The sequence below is a fragment of the Ranitomeya imitator genome, chromosome 4 (assembly GCF_032444005.1).
Source record: "Ranitomeya imitator isolate aRanImi1 chromosome 4, aRanImi1.pri, whole genome shotgun sequence".
Taxonomy (NCBI): domain Eukaryota; kingdom Metazoa; phylum Chordata; class Amphibia; order Anura; family Dendrobatidae; genus Ranitomeya; species Ranitomeya imitator.
This window is the reverse complement of record NC_091285.1, coordinates 30,519,340-30,533,373: the sequence shown is the minus strand read 5'-3', so window position 1 is coordinate 30,533,373 and position 14,034 is coordinate 30,519,340. Positions and strand designations below refer to the sequence as shown.

The following is a 14,034-nucleotide window of genomic DNA, read 5'->3' as shown; positions in this document are numbered from 1 at the left end:
ACAGTGCCAGTCATTGTCACATGGTTGCGCTGATCTCAGGAGACCAGCCACCAATGATCCGAGCTGTCTTCAGCACCCGGTGCCTAGAAACAGCATGAACTGTAGCGCTTTTTCCAGGCGCTGGTATGTCACAGTGATGCAGGACACTGATATCTCTGGTACTCATTTTTCCCGTACCAGAAATATCAGGACGTGTGGAAGAGCCCCAAGGCTGGGGATCAGATCCATATGGTGTGTACTCATCCGAATGTTTGGCCCGATAGGTGGGTAAACTTGGCTTAAAGGGGTTGTCCAAAGTAGCAAAGGACTTTTTCCCTAGAAACAGACCCACCCTGTATTCCATAGGCTAAGTTTGATACTGCCACTGTACCTTAGTCAAGAGAATGCAATACCAGCACCTTTACGAAAATATTGTCAAGAATAAGTGTCATGATTTAATCCATTTGTAGGATTCTCCCCAGGTTCACATACTTTTGCGGCCATTATATAGAAAACACATTTACTCTGAAATAGGAAATACATTTTACTAAAAAAAATTTTTTTTTTTTTTTTACAAAAATTATTTTTTTTTTCTGATTTTGAAAGAACAGAACATGATTTGGGAGTTAATTTTCTGGAGCCGCTGAGGCTTTCTTCATCTTCTGTCTTGTCACTCGTGATTAACGGTGAGACCTATGATATTCTATTAATCTCTGTTGGTTTGATCTCAGAGCGGACACAACAAATGTTGCGCCTTTTTTTTGTTGTTAGATAAATGGCAAAAACACCCTTGGTTCAACAAGGTTTTGAGAAAGGTTCTTCAGTTGCTGGATGGAGTCCACCAGTTGAAAACCAAGTTGGGACAAGGTGGTGTTGCATAAATTTTGCACAGTTTGGACTATACTGAAATGTAAGTTTAGCCTCCAGTTCTCCACAGTCTTGGATGAATTCCGGATGGTTGCATATTTGCTAGAATTAGGGGCAACCGTTGCATTGGTGTTCTCCTCAATCCATGACGATAGTCCTTCCTTCCACGGAAGACCTAGAAAGTTGTAAATTTCATTGGCCTTCTTGACAGGATCCTTAGCGAGGTCTTCATACCGTACCAGCATATACTTTCCTTTCAGCCAAGAAGGTCTACTGAAAGCGGTCTTTAGGGACTTACTGTAATCAGTACACATGTTTATGAGCAATGTCAGGTCCATGTTGTGAGGTTTTCGACCTGACGAGTTCCAGATTTGGTAAGATCTATACTGGCTTACGAAAGTGTTTATTCTAGAGGCCAGAACTGCTCGGGGGTCCCTGACGAGGTGAACCACTTTAAGACTCAGTCTCGGATCATCCACCAGAGTCCTCATATGGTTGAGCTCAGGAATTCTGATGATTTTTATGGCCATGGTTTTGTAGGATCGACAGGATGTGGAGGCCATAGTCAGGTTTATTTTTCGACATGCCTTCAAACATTGACTTTCTTGGCTTTGGTTGCACATGGGAGGAGAACATAAGGCTTTACTTGATCCTCGTCTGAAAAACGAATACGTGATATGATCTTTAGGTGGGGGCTTGATGTAGTTTTCCAAGAGATAGAAGTCACAGTCGTAGAGGTTATGCAGCAGATCTCTGGAGGCCCCAAGAAGAGACCTCCTGTCTATGGAAGGCAGGCCATTGGTAAACATGTCCTGTACATGGAATAGGGGCTCATATAGATAAAATACATCAGAGTTTTGGTTGAAAATTTCCCCTAGAAATGAAGACCCGCTTCTGGCAGTGGTGAATATAAGGATATGTTTTCTGCCCGGTTGTGCGTTGATGTCTTCACATAAGGCTCTTGTTACGTTATCTGTAAGAGAAAGCGTAATACATAGAAATGACTGTCTCTACATACATTGTAAAAAAAAAAAGGGGTCTCCAATTTGGAAAACTCTACTTATCAAAAGTTGAGTACAACATGTTCCCCAACTGGGATTTCCAGCGATCACATGGGGAAACTTCTGACAGTAAGTGCTCAGTTTCCCTGCAGCACCTCCACAGGAGAAGCTAAGTATTACACTGTAGTAATTCAAATCAATGGGTTGTCTGTAATGCGGGACAGGATAGGTCCTCCAGAAAGAGAGAGATTAATAACCTCCAACCACCAGGTGTCTAATGCTGAATATACCACTGACCCACCAGGTGTCTAATATCCTCTACCCCCGAGACTGAAATGTGACCTTCCCTTCCCCTTAACAGCACCGCATATGAGAGATGGTATCTGCCCCCAGGAACAGGAAACCTGTAGCAGAGATAAAAGAAGGGGGCGGCACCTCTCTCCTCAGTTTTGGTTTCCTGTTCCTGCAGGCGGATGCCTGTAGCAAAATACCTCCAGAGGGATCCTCCTCTGATGAATCCGGTCTGGAGGCCGTGGTCCACGGTGAGGGGAGAAACAGGTGATGCGAGCCTGTAATCCCGGCCGAGGGGAGTTGTCTGTTACCGCGTTCATCCCCGGCGGCCGCTCCTGTCAGGAGGCTGGGCCGTGTGGAGGTGTGCCCATCGCGACGCTGGCGCCGACTGAATGGGTGACGACTTCCGGTCGCGCCGGAAGTGACGTCACACGCCGGAGTGAGAGGGCGTGCTGGACTCTTCCTGGTGGGAGTCGTTCCAGGAGCGCGCACACCGCTCCACTCAGCTAAAGAAGGCAGCACACAGTACCCAGCGGCAAACAGCCTCAGGAGACATGGCAGACCCCGCTGCCGAAGTACGCGCACCAAAGGATGAAGGGAACCCGCAGCCTACCATTGCATCCAAGGGGTTCAGTGGGTGAGTGCCTTTGTAAGGCGAAAAACACTAGTAATGATGGCCCTATATCATATTTGTATTGTAGGTTAAAAAAGCCACATCAAAACAAGAATAGGGCATGTGCGTTAGGCAGGGAAATCCTCCCTAAAACATGGAAAATGGATCTGTCGGCCATGTATTGATAGGATAGTAGCCGAGTAGTCGCCATCCCTGCTCCAAAGTATAAAAACCATCATTAGAGATGAGGTGAAGATTACAGTAAAAGAGCAGCTAAAGGAACAAGCGGCAATCCGCTCTGAAAAGGCCACCCCTCCCCATACTTGTAAAGAAAAAAACCCAAAGTTCTAATATAGATTCAGAGGAAGAACTGGGAGAATTAACTCCCTCGGAAGTGTCGGAACTGGACCCCTCGGATAAGGAGTATGGCCACCCTTATTTTTTGTCCGAAAATATCGGGGAATTACTTAAATTGGTTAGGTCCACTATGGGGGTCGAAGCACCTAAGGAATAACGCACGGTACAAGATTCCATGTTTAACAACTTAGAGCTGAAAAAATGTAAGGTTTTTCCTTTTCATGGAAACCTCCTAAATTTAATTCAAAGGGAATGGAAAAAACCTAACAAAAAGATGTCGGTACCTCAGACACTTAAACGTAAATACCCATTTGATGAGGAAGTCTGTGAAAAATGGGGAAAAAAGCGCCAAGACTAGATGCAGCCATCGCCATCACCTCTAGAGGAATAGCCCTGCCATTTGAGGACATGGGTGCCTTAAAAGACCCCCTTGACAAGAAAGCTGATGCTTTCTTAAAATCCTCTTGGGAGGCGTCAGCGTGGTCATTTAAGCCTGGGGTTGCCGCCACTTGCACAGCTCGTGCTATGGTCAAGTGGCTGGAAGAATTAACTGAACAAATTAAAAACAAATGCCCGAGACAAAGGCTATTAGAGGCAATGCCCTCACTACAGAAAGCGGCAGGATTCCTAGCGGACGTATCAGTTGATTCCATTCGTTGTGCCGCCCGTGCGTGCGCCCTATCAAATTCAGGGTGTAGGCACTATGGCTAAAGAATTGGACCTCAGATTTTCAGTCAAAAGTAAAACTCTGTTCAGTCCCTTGTAAAGGTCAGTACCTTTTTGGGAAGGCGTTAGACGAACTTTTGGAGAAAGCGTCGGATAAAAAGAAACGGTTTCCAACACCCCCCTTCTCTAAACGCCGTTGTTGTGATGCTCGTGCGTCCTTTCGAGGATCAGGGAATAGAGGTGACCGAGGATGCTCAGACGATAGGTCCATGCGAGGAAAACCCTGGAGAAAAGATAGGGATTCCTCTTCAATAAGCCTCCCCCTAGATTACACTCCAAACCTCAATGACGCCAGAAATCCGGTTGGGGGGAAGACTCCGACATTTTCTCCATCAATGGTTAGCATTACCCGCCTCACAATGGATAACCAATTTATTATCCGAGGGCCTGTGTCTAAGTTTCCTCAGCCCCCCGCCGCAGAGGATGATATTCACTCAAGTGGCCAAGAAAAATCAAGCCACACTAGAAAAAGAAATTCGAATCCTCCTACAGAAAGTACTAATAAATGTACCATATGCACTACTGCATCGGTGGAAGTTTCATCTGGGGTACGCATTTCCTCCAATTCCATTGATTCCGATAGTCCTAAAGAAGATTCAAGAGGACAAGGCACGGATAACCCTAGTAGCGCCCTTTTGGCCAAAGAGGGCATGGTTCACATGGCTCAGACACATGTCTATCTCGGACCCATGGATCCTTCCGGACATCCCAAATCTACACCAGGGCCCAGTGCTACATCCTCAAGTGCACAGACTCCATCTCACCGCTTGGATCTTGAGAGGGGACTGTTACTAGCAAGAGGTTTCTCAAACCCTTTAGTAGACACACTGCTCGCCAGCAGAAAGAAAATAACATCAGACAAGTACCAATAGATATGGAAAAAATTTCTGGAATTTTCGGGACGACAGTTGTCCAATACGAGTCAGAAAGTCCCGGTAAAAGAAATACTAGAATTCCTTCAAAGAGGGCTGGAAAGAGGATTATCTACCAACACCCTAAAAGTACAAGTCTCTGCCTTAGGTGCATTGTTTGACCAAAAACTTGCAGACCACCCTTGCGTCTATCGGTTCATATGAGCCTCGTTTGCAGCCAGAAACTCGAAATCATTACCCAAGGTGGGTCCCTGGGATCTAAATTTAGTTTTAAGTGCCTTAACCCAGTGTTCCCCAAGTTCGGTCCTCTAGAGCCACCAACAGGTCATGTTCCTGGGATTTGCACAAAATGAGGGCAAAATTATTTCCTGGTCCCTGTGGAATTTTGAATTGACCTTTGGGAGGAAGGCCGGGTCAGTTCTTTTGATTAATCTGTCCTCCAGAAAGGTAGTATATGGGGGATTTACAGAGATAGTTTGCAGCTCACATATACGCCGAGCTGACGTCAGGGCAACCAGGAGCACTGTTTTGTTAAGGCCTTCTCTGAAATAAAAGCAAGAGGCTCAAAAGGAGCAGAGGTTAAGGCAGTGCTCCCCAACTCCAGTCCTCAAGAGCCACTAACAGGTCATGTTTTCAGGATTTCCTTAGTATGGCCCAGGTGATGGAATTGTTGCCTGTCTAGGTGATGGAATTCTCACCCGGGCAATACTAAGGAAATCCTGAAAACATGACCTGTTGGTGGCTCTAGAGGACCGAACTTGGGGAACACTGGGTTAAGGCATTTAAAACTAAATTTAGATCCCAGGGAGCCACCTTGGGTAATGATTTTGAGTTTCTGGCTGCAAACGAGGCTCATATGAACCGATAGACGCAAGGGTGGTCTGCAAGTTTTTGAGCTGCAAACTATCTCTGTAAATCCCCCATATACTACCTTTCTGGAGGACAGATTAATCAAAAGAACTGACCCGGCCTTCCTCCCAAAGGTCAATTCAAAATTCCACAGGGACCAGGAAATAATTTTGCCCTCATTTTGTGCAAATCTCAAATCCCAGGGAGAACAAGCCTTCCATTGCCTTGATGTTAGACGTTGCCTACTCCAATATATAGAAATGTCAAGATCATGGTGACAGTAGTCAGCCCTTTTTGTCTCCTTCCAGGGGACAAACATGGGAAAAAAAGCTTCAAAATCGACTACACACGGTGGCTTTGTATGGCTATTTCTCTGTCTTACTCTTCCTCAGGTCACACTCCCCCACTGGCTGTAACGGTTCACTCTACAAGGGCCATAGCCACATCCTGGGCTGAAAGGGCGAATGCGTCTGTAGAACAGATTTGCAATGCAGCGGTATGGTCTTCACCCACCACTTTCTTCCGCCACTACAGGCTAGATCTCGGGCTCTCAAATCTAGCTTTCGGTAGAAAGATGTTATCTGCTGTTGTCCCACCTTAGGAGTCTCTTCTATTTCTTCCTCTCATGTGCGGTGCTGTCATGGGGAAGGAAAAAAATGATAATTACTTATCGGTAATTTGATTTTCCAGAGCCATGACAGCACCGCATTCGTTAAAAAAAAAAAAATCTTTATTAAACATAAAAGAAGGTGAATAAGAGTGGCCTTGTAAAAATAACATACAGGTGAACTAATTTGGCGGTTACCTTGCATACTCTGAAACAAACTAAGGAGAGATGTGCCGCCCCCTTATTTTATCTCTGCTACAGGTTTCCTGTTCCTGGGGGCGGATACCATCTCTCATGTGCGGTGCTGTCATGGGTCTGGAAAATCAAATTACCGGTAAGTAATTATCATTTTTCTCATGTATTGTCACCATACCTGGTGCCCTCTATTTACCTCCGGTTGCGTCCTCTGTACAGAGTGAGATCCCTTTCCTCCTGATTCCAGGATGGCCTCTACAATGGTAAGGGGAGGTCAGGGGTAAGTCTAAATCACACCTTCCCAGCCTTTCATAAGCTGTGGTGTCTAATGCCACTAACCACCAGGGACCAGAAAACAATGAACCAGAACAAAATTAATGGTAGTGATATATAAATAATTTGCTAAATCTGACTAGAGATGAACGAATTAATTCGATCTGAATCGAATTTGTCAACATTTTTGGAATCCACTGAACCCGTCAAATACGAACACTTTTTTGATTCGATTTACGTGAATCTACACTGCAGAATCTTGTGTCAGCCAGAAAAGGATCACATGACTGCGGGACTATCCACAGCCAGTATAAAAGCCAAGGCTGGGAAGGAAGCAGCAGCTTTGTAAAGAAACTGAACAGTGAGAGGATGTTACAACTCAAGCTATAGAGATAGAGAGAATAACCCACAAAACACTTTATAAACTGTAAGAAAATATTTCTCAGTGGTAAATGAAAAATATATGTCAAAAAGCAAGTAAGAGATTTTGTCACCTTTGATGTGTCCACAACGATTCTCGGCCGTCAAACTCGGGCAAGGTGTTGTGAAGGTCATCCTGAGGGACTTAATGGCTGTGTATTGGATTCCCAGTGATGTAAACACGAACAGCGCAAAGACTTTCCATGAACACTCCATCATTCAGAATTTACATAGCTTCAGCCATATGTCCTATGGAAGACATGAAACAGCCGTGACTTGGCACAAATCTCACATACAGGGTTACAGGGATAGAAGGGTTCACTTAAAAGTTGGGATTGTACAAACTTGTAAATTTTTAGGGGATCTCGAGAAAATAAAAAAGATATCAACAGAATTTTTTACATTTTGCCTTAAGGAAATGATCTGTGACATCATCTACTGTATATAGAGGTGTTATCAGTCATTGTACAGGAGGAGGAGGAGGTGAGCTGTGATATCATCTATTGGGAATGGTGGATCCTGTGTTATCTACTGTATATAGAGGTGTTATCAGTCATTGTACAGGAGGAGGAGGAGGTGAGCTGTGATATCATCTATTGGGAATGGTGGATCCTGTGTTATCTACTGTATATAGAGGTGTTATCAATCATTGTACAGGAGGAGAAGGTGAGCTGTGATATCACCTATTGTGAATGGTGGATACTGTGTTATCTACTGTGTATAGAGGAGTTACCAGTCATTGTACAGGAGGAGGAGGTGAGCTGTGACGTGACATCACCTATTGTGAATGGTGGATCCTGTGTTATCTGCTGTATATAGAGGTGTTATCAGTCATTTTACAGGAGGGGGAGGAGGTGAGCTGTGATATCACCTATTGTGAATGGTGGACCCTGTGTTATCTGCTGTATATAGAGGTGTTATCAGTCATTGTACAGGAGGGGGAGGAGGTGAGCTGTGATATGTGACATCACCTATTGTGAATGGTGGATCCTGTGTTATCTACTGTATATAGAGGTGTTATCAGATATTGTACAGGAGGAGGAGGTGAGCTGTGATATCACCTATTGTGAATGGTGGATCCTGTGTTATCTACTGTATATAGAGGTGTTATCAGTCATTGTACAGGAGAAGGAGGAGGTGAGCTGTGACATCACCTATTGCGAATGGTGGATCCTGTGTTATCTACTGTATATAAAGGTGTTATCAGTCATTATACAGGAGGGGGAGGAGGTGAGCTGTGATATCACCTATTGTGAATGGTGGACCCTGTGTTATCTGCTGTATACAGAGGTGTTATCAGTCATTGTACAGGAGGGGGAGGAGGTGAGCTGTGACATCATCTCTTGTGAATGGTGGATCCTGTGTTATCTACTGTATATAGAGGTGTTATCAGTCATTGTACAGGAGGGGGAGGAGGTGAGCTGTGACATGTGACATCACCTATTGTGAATGGTGGATCCTGTGTTATCTACTGTATATAGAGGTGTTATCAGATATTGTACAGGAGGAGGAGGTGAGCTGTGACATCACCTATTGTGAATGGTGGATCCTGTGTTATCTACTGTATACAGAGGTGTTATCAGTCATTGTACAGGAGGGGGAGGAGGTGAGCTGTGACATCATCTCTTGTGAATGGTGGATCCTGTGTTATCTACTGTATATAGAGGTGTTCTCAGTCATTGTACAGGAGGGGGAGGAGGTGAGCTGTGATATCACCTATTGTGAATGGTGGACCCTGTGTTATCTGCTGTATATAGAGGTGTTATCAGTCATTGTACAGGAGGGGGAGGAGGTGAGCTGTGACATGACATCTCCTATTGTGAATGGTGGATCCTGTGTTATCTACTGTATATAGAGGTGTTATCAGATATTGTACAGGAGGAGGAGGTGAGCTGTGACATCACCTATTGTGAATGGTGGATCCTGTGTTATCTACTGTATATAGAGGTGTTATCAGTCATTGTACAGGAGGAGGAGGAGGTGAGCTGTGACATCACCTAATGTGAGTGGCGGAAGTGTCACTCCATTAGAATAAAAACTGCCAGATTTCAGGAATTACAGCTTCTAGCCACTGATGCATCATGCACTAGATCTAATTATCTCCTTTTTTACTTTTCCAATAACTTACATTTCACTGTATGAATCTCTTCCTAAGGCTACTTTCACACTAGCGTCGGAATCTCCCCGTCGCAATGCGTCGGGCAGAGATTCCGACGCTAGCGTTTAACGCATTGCACAACGGAGGCAGCGGATGCATTTCTCCGGCGCATCCGCTGCCCCATTGTAAGGTGCGGGGAGGTGGGGGCGGAAAAAGCGGTCCGTCAGGAGCAAAAAACGTTACATGTAGCGTTTTTTGCTCCCGACGGTCCGCAGAAGCACGACGCATCCGTCGCACGACTGATGCGACGTGTGGCAATCCGTCGCATTGCGTCGTCAATACAAGTCTATGGGGGAAAAAACGCATCCTGCAAGCACTTTTGCAGGATGCGTCTTTTCTGCAAAACGACGCATTGTGGCGGATTGCAGTTAACACTAGTGTGAAAGTAGCCTTACAGTTCCCCCTTTTACGGTCCCATGTGGCCGCTATTAATCAGCCAGAACAATAACAATCACCATTCGTCAGATCAGCGCCATTAGGACTGGCATTTTTATTTATTTATTTTTAAATTAATTTTCACAATTATCTATCGTCCTTGCTGACATTTCCAGTTCTCCAGATGTCCTCGGGCAGGACGGGCATTATCCTCGCTGCGGCTGGAGGAACCTGCGGAAGACTTCTCTGTGTCCTGGATATTAATATCAACCACAATGAAAAGACGGAGGAAAGTAAAGAATAGACGTCTCGCCTCCAGCGCCTTTCAGGAAGGATCCTATTGTGCCGCCGCCGGTTCTGTAGACTGCTGACATATTTCATTGCTAGAATAAGCTGTCAGGGTCCAGGTGATAAAATCTTAGGAACAATGGATCAGTCGGATCCTTCCGCAGATTATATGGAGGGGGGGAACGCTGTCGGCTGTCACTAGGATCCAAAATAATAAAGTCTACGCTTCCTGAAGGAAATAAAAAAGAATGAAAGAAAGGAACAAGCGCGTCCGGTTACTTTATTATGTTTATGTATCGGCGGAGAATGAAGCGTGATACGGAGACGTTCTCCAAGATTCGCAGAAAGTTTTTGAAAGTTTTTGAAAATGAAAAGAATAAATCAGAATAAAAGAAAAAAGAAAAAAAATCAAAAATAGAAAAAATATGAACATTCCGGTCATTAGATATTCTTATATGCTTAGAATAAAAAAGAGAATATATTCTCCCCCCCCCCCCCACCCTCCCCCCCAGAAGAGGATGTATGATCTATGGATGAACAGCATTACGGCTGAGGTTGTGAGGAATAATGGTTCCCCCCAAATCCACCATTTTTTGCAGTGTGTATGATTTTTTTTTTTTTACGACTGTGATTTATCATTTGTTGGGGGAACAGATGGATCGGGCATGTTCAATTTTGCTGCCTGATTCTTTAGCTCGCAGGGGAGATTGACACATGGAGTCTCTACACATAACCCTATCTTAAAAAGGTTTACCCAGTTTCAAAACTGCGCCTTACGTATCCTCCCCAGGTTCAGCACTGAGTCTCCCTTGCCTTCCGCAGACGGGTAGAAGAGGTCCTGGAGACTGCAAACAGGTAGAAGAGGTCCTGAGACTGCAGACAGGTAACAGAAGTCTTGGAGACCTTAGACGGGTAGCAGAGGTCCTGGAGACTGCAGACAGGTAGGAGATGTCCTGAGACTGCAGACAGGTAACAGAAGTCTTGGAGACCTTAGACGGGTAGCAGAGGTCCTGGAGACTGCAGACATGTAGGAGAGGTTCTGGAGACTGCAGACAGGTAGGAGAGGTCCTGGGGACTGCAGACAGGTAGCAGAGGTCCTGGAGACTGCAGACAGGTAGCAGAGGTCCTGGAGACTGCAGACAGGTAGGAGAGGTCCTGGAGACTGCAGACAGATAGGAGAGGTCCTGGAGACTGCAGACAGGTAGCAGAGGTCCTGGAGACTGCAGACAGGTAGGAGAGGTCCTGGAGACTGCAGACAGGTAGCAGAGGTCCTGGAGACTGCAGACAGGTAGAAGAGGTCCTGGAGACCGCAGACGGGTAACAGAAGTCCTGGAGACTGCAGACAGGTAGGAGAGGTCCTGGAGACTGCAGACAGATAGGAGAGGTCCTGGAGACTGCAGACAGGTAACAGAAGTCTTGGAGACCTTAGACGGGTAGCAGAGGTCCTGGAGACTGCAGACAGGTAGGAGATGTCCTGAGACTGCAGACAGGTAACAGAAGTCTTGGAGACCTTAGACGGGTAGCAGAGGTCCTGGAGACTGCAGACAGGTAGGAGATGTCCTGAGACTGCAGACAGGTAACAGAAGTCTTGGAGACCTTAGACGGGTAGCAGAGGTCCTGGAGACTGCAGACAGGTAGGAGAGGTCCTGGAGACTGCAGACAGGTAACAGAGGTCCTGGAGACTGCAGACAGGTAGGAGAGGTCCTGGAGACCGCAGACAGGTAGCAGAGGTCCTGGAGACTGCAGACAGGTAGGAGAGGTTCTGGAGACTGCAGACAGGTAGGAGAGGTCCTGGAGACTGCAGACAGGTAGCAGAGGTCCTGGAGACTGCAGACAGGTAGGAGAGGTCCTGGAGACTGCAGACAGGTAGGAGAGGTCCTGGAGACTGCAGACAGATAGGAGAGGTCCTGGAGACTGCAGACAGGTAGCAGAGGTCCTGGAGACTGCAGACAGGTAGGAGAGGTCCTGGAGACTGCAGACAGGTAGGAGAGGTCCTGGAGACTGCAGACAGGTAGCAGAGGTCCTGGAGACTGCAGACAGGTAGAAGAGGTCCTGGAGACCGCAGACGGGTAACAGAAGTCCTGGAGACTGCAGACAGGTAGGAGAGGTCCTGGAGACTGCAGACAGATAGGAGAGGTCCTGGAGACTGCAGACAGGTAGCAGAGGTCCTGGAGACTGCAGACAGGTAGGAGAGGTCCTGGAGACTGCAGACAGGTAGGAGAGGTCCTGGAGACTGCAGACAGGTAGGAGAGGTCCTGGAGACTGCAGACAGGTAGCAGAGGTCCTTGAGACCGCAGACAGGTAGCAGAGGTCCTGGAGACCACAGACAGGTAGCAGAGGTCCTGGAGACCACAGACAGGTAGCAGAGGTCCTGGAGACCACAGACAGGTAGCAGAGGTCCTGGAGACCACAGACAGGAAGCAGAGGTCCTTGAGACCGCAGACGGGTAGCAGAGATCCTGAGACTGCAGATGGGTAGCAGAGATCCTGAGACTGCAGATGGGTAGCAGAGGTCCTGGAGACCGCAGACGGGTAGCAGAGGTCCTGGAGACCGCAGACAAGTACACAGGACTCCAGAGCATTTGAATGCCTTGTAAAGGCCTAGGAAATAGAACACATAAGAGCACACGGGCCGCCTGCAAAGCCCCACGTGGATCACCACAGAGTTCAACAAACCAGGGATAAGGTAACAAAGCCCGGCTCCAGGACAAGTGCGTTACAAATGTATGCAGCAGATTTTATTAATTTAATACATTGTACATTTAAAGGGGTTTTCACAGAATGTGCATTAAATTGGAGTATGGAGCTGTTCCAACATCTAAGAGACTGACAAAGATAACGGAGTACAGCACTCGGTGTCTTCTATAAATGGATAATAGATGTGCATTGTGGGAAAACCTTTCCAAAATTACTCACAATCTCTGTTTGCAATGATTAATATTTAAGTGCAGAACTCCTTTAGTATTTATGACAAATAAAGCTTTAATAAGATTTAATGACGAATTTGAATTTATGGTGTGCAGTACACAATTATGACCACCAGATGGTGCTGTCTTCTACACTGATAATAATGGTCCTTTGCTTCATGGCGCACCATCTAGGGGTTAAAAGTCAGTACTGCAGCTTCTAATACTTTTCCTGTCTCTGTTTCCATTGCATCCTCGAGGCATATACTACATGATTATTATTCATTCCTTGTCTTCTCTTTTGTACAGACATTTATTTGCAAATATTTTTGTAGTTTTAATTACCTTGGTCCGCATAGAGTTGATCATATTATTTACCTTCCGTGTTTCGTTTACTTGGTGGAATCCAATTATATTTTTAGTTCTAGCAACCAAGTTTGCAGTCTGGACATCTTTTTAGTAACCCCAGTGGTTTGTTCAGCGTCAGATGTTTTATTTCCCACTTGCTGCTCGGCTCATTTATCAAAATTACGTGCATGACAAAGGGGCTTCAGTGGGATCTGCGTTATCTGCGAGCACCACGGGAGGCTTCATCATTACTACACGGCCATCTGTTTCTTTTCTAAGCTACGATCAGTAAACAACAACACAAAGCGGTATTATTCCCTTATTCCCGCTATACCGGACAGGTAAAAAAAAAAACCTAAATAAATAAAATCAACTTTAAAACTTAAAAGAACAGTGAAATCACAGATTCTAGGTACATTTTAAATGTTACTAGTGGATATTGGTTACATGACATCTGGGCAAGTCCTTCTCTATGAGCTTGTACCCATCACCGAGAAAAAAAAGTTCAGATTTTGAGCCTGAAAGGTCAGAATCGTCTCATGCTCGTGTCATGCGAGTACATGCGATACAAGGCAATTTTCGGATTAGTACACTAAACTCACTGCATGACAGGTTAGAATAGAATAGATAAAATAGATATACAGTTAGGTCCATATATATTTGGACAGATACAACATTTTTCTAATTTTGGTTATAGACATTACCACAATGAATTTTAAACAAAACAATTCAGATGCAGTTGAAGTTCAGACTTTCAGCTTTCATTTGAGGGTATCTACATTAAAATTGGATGAAGGGTTTAGGAGATTCAGCTCCTTAACATGTGCCACCCTGTTTTTAAAGGGACCAAAAGTAATTGGACAATTGACTCCAAGGCTATTTCATGGACAGGTGTGGGCAATCCCTTCGT

The 14,034-nt window shown here is 45.5% G+C and overlaps 1 protein-coding gene across 2 annotated transcripts in view; it reads right to left on the bottom strand.

Moving 5' to 3' along the window:
• Positions 1–506: 506 nt before the first annotated feature.
• The window catches only part of LOC138675340 (carbohydrate sulfotransferase 1-like), a 71,716-nt gene continuing 58,188 nt past the window's right edge, over positions 507–14,034 (bottom strand). Inside the window, exons 2-3 of one of the 2 annotated variants that reach the window (XM_069763456.1) lie at positions 7,125–7,299; positions 507–1,819 (exon numbers count right to left, since the gene is read on the bottom strand). In XM_069763456.1, coding sequence (XP_069619557.1) covers positions 747–1,819; positions 7,125–7,269 — 1,218 coding nt within the window. In that variant the 5' untranslated portion in view covers positions 7,270–7,299 and the 3' untranslated portion in view covers positions 507–746. The remainder of the gene's footprint in view (positions 1,820–7,124; positions 7,300–14,034) is intronic. The other variant, XM_069763457.1, reaches the window with a different exon arrangement.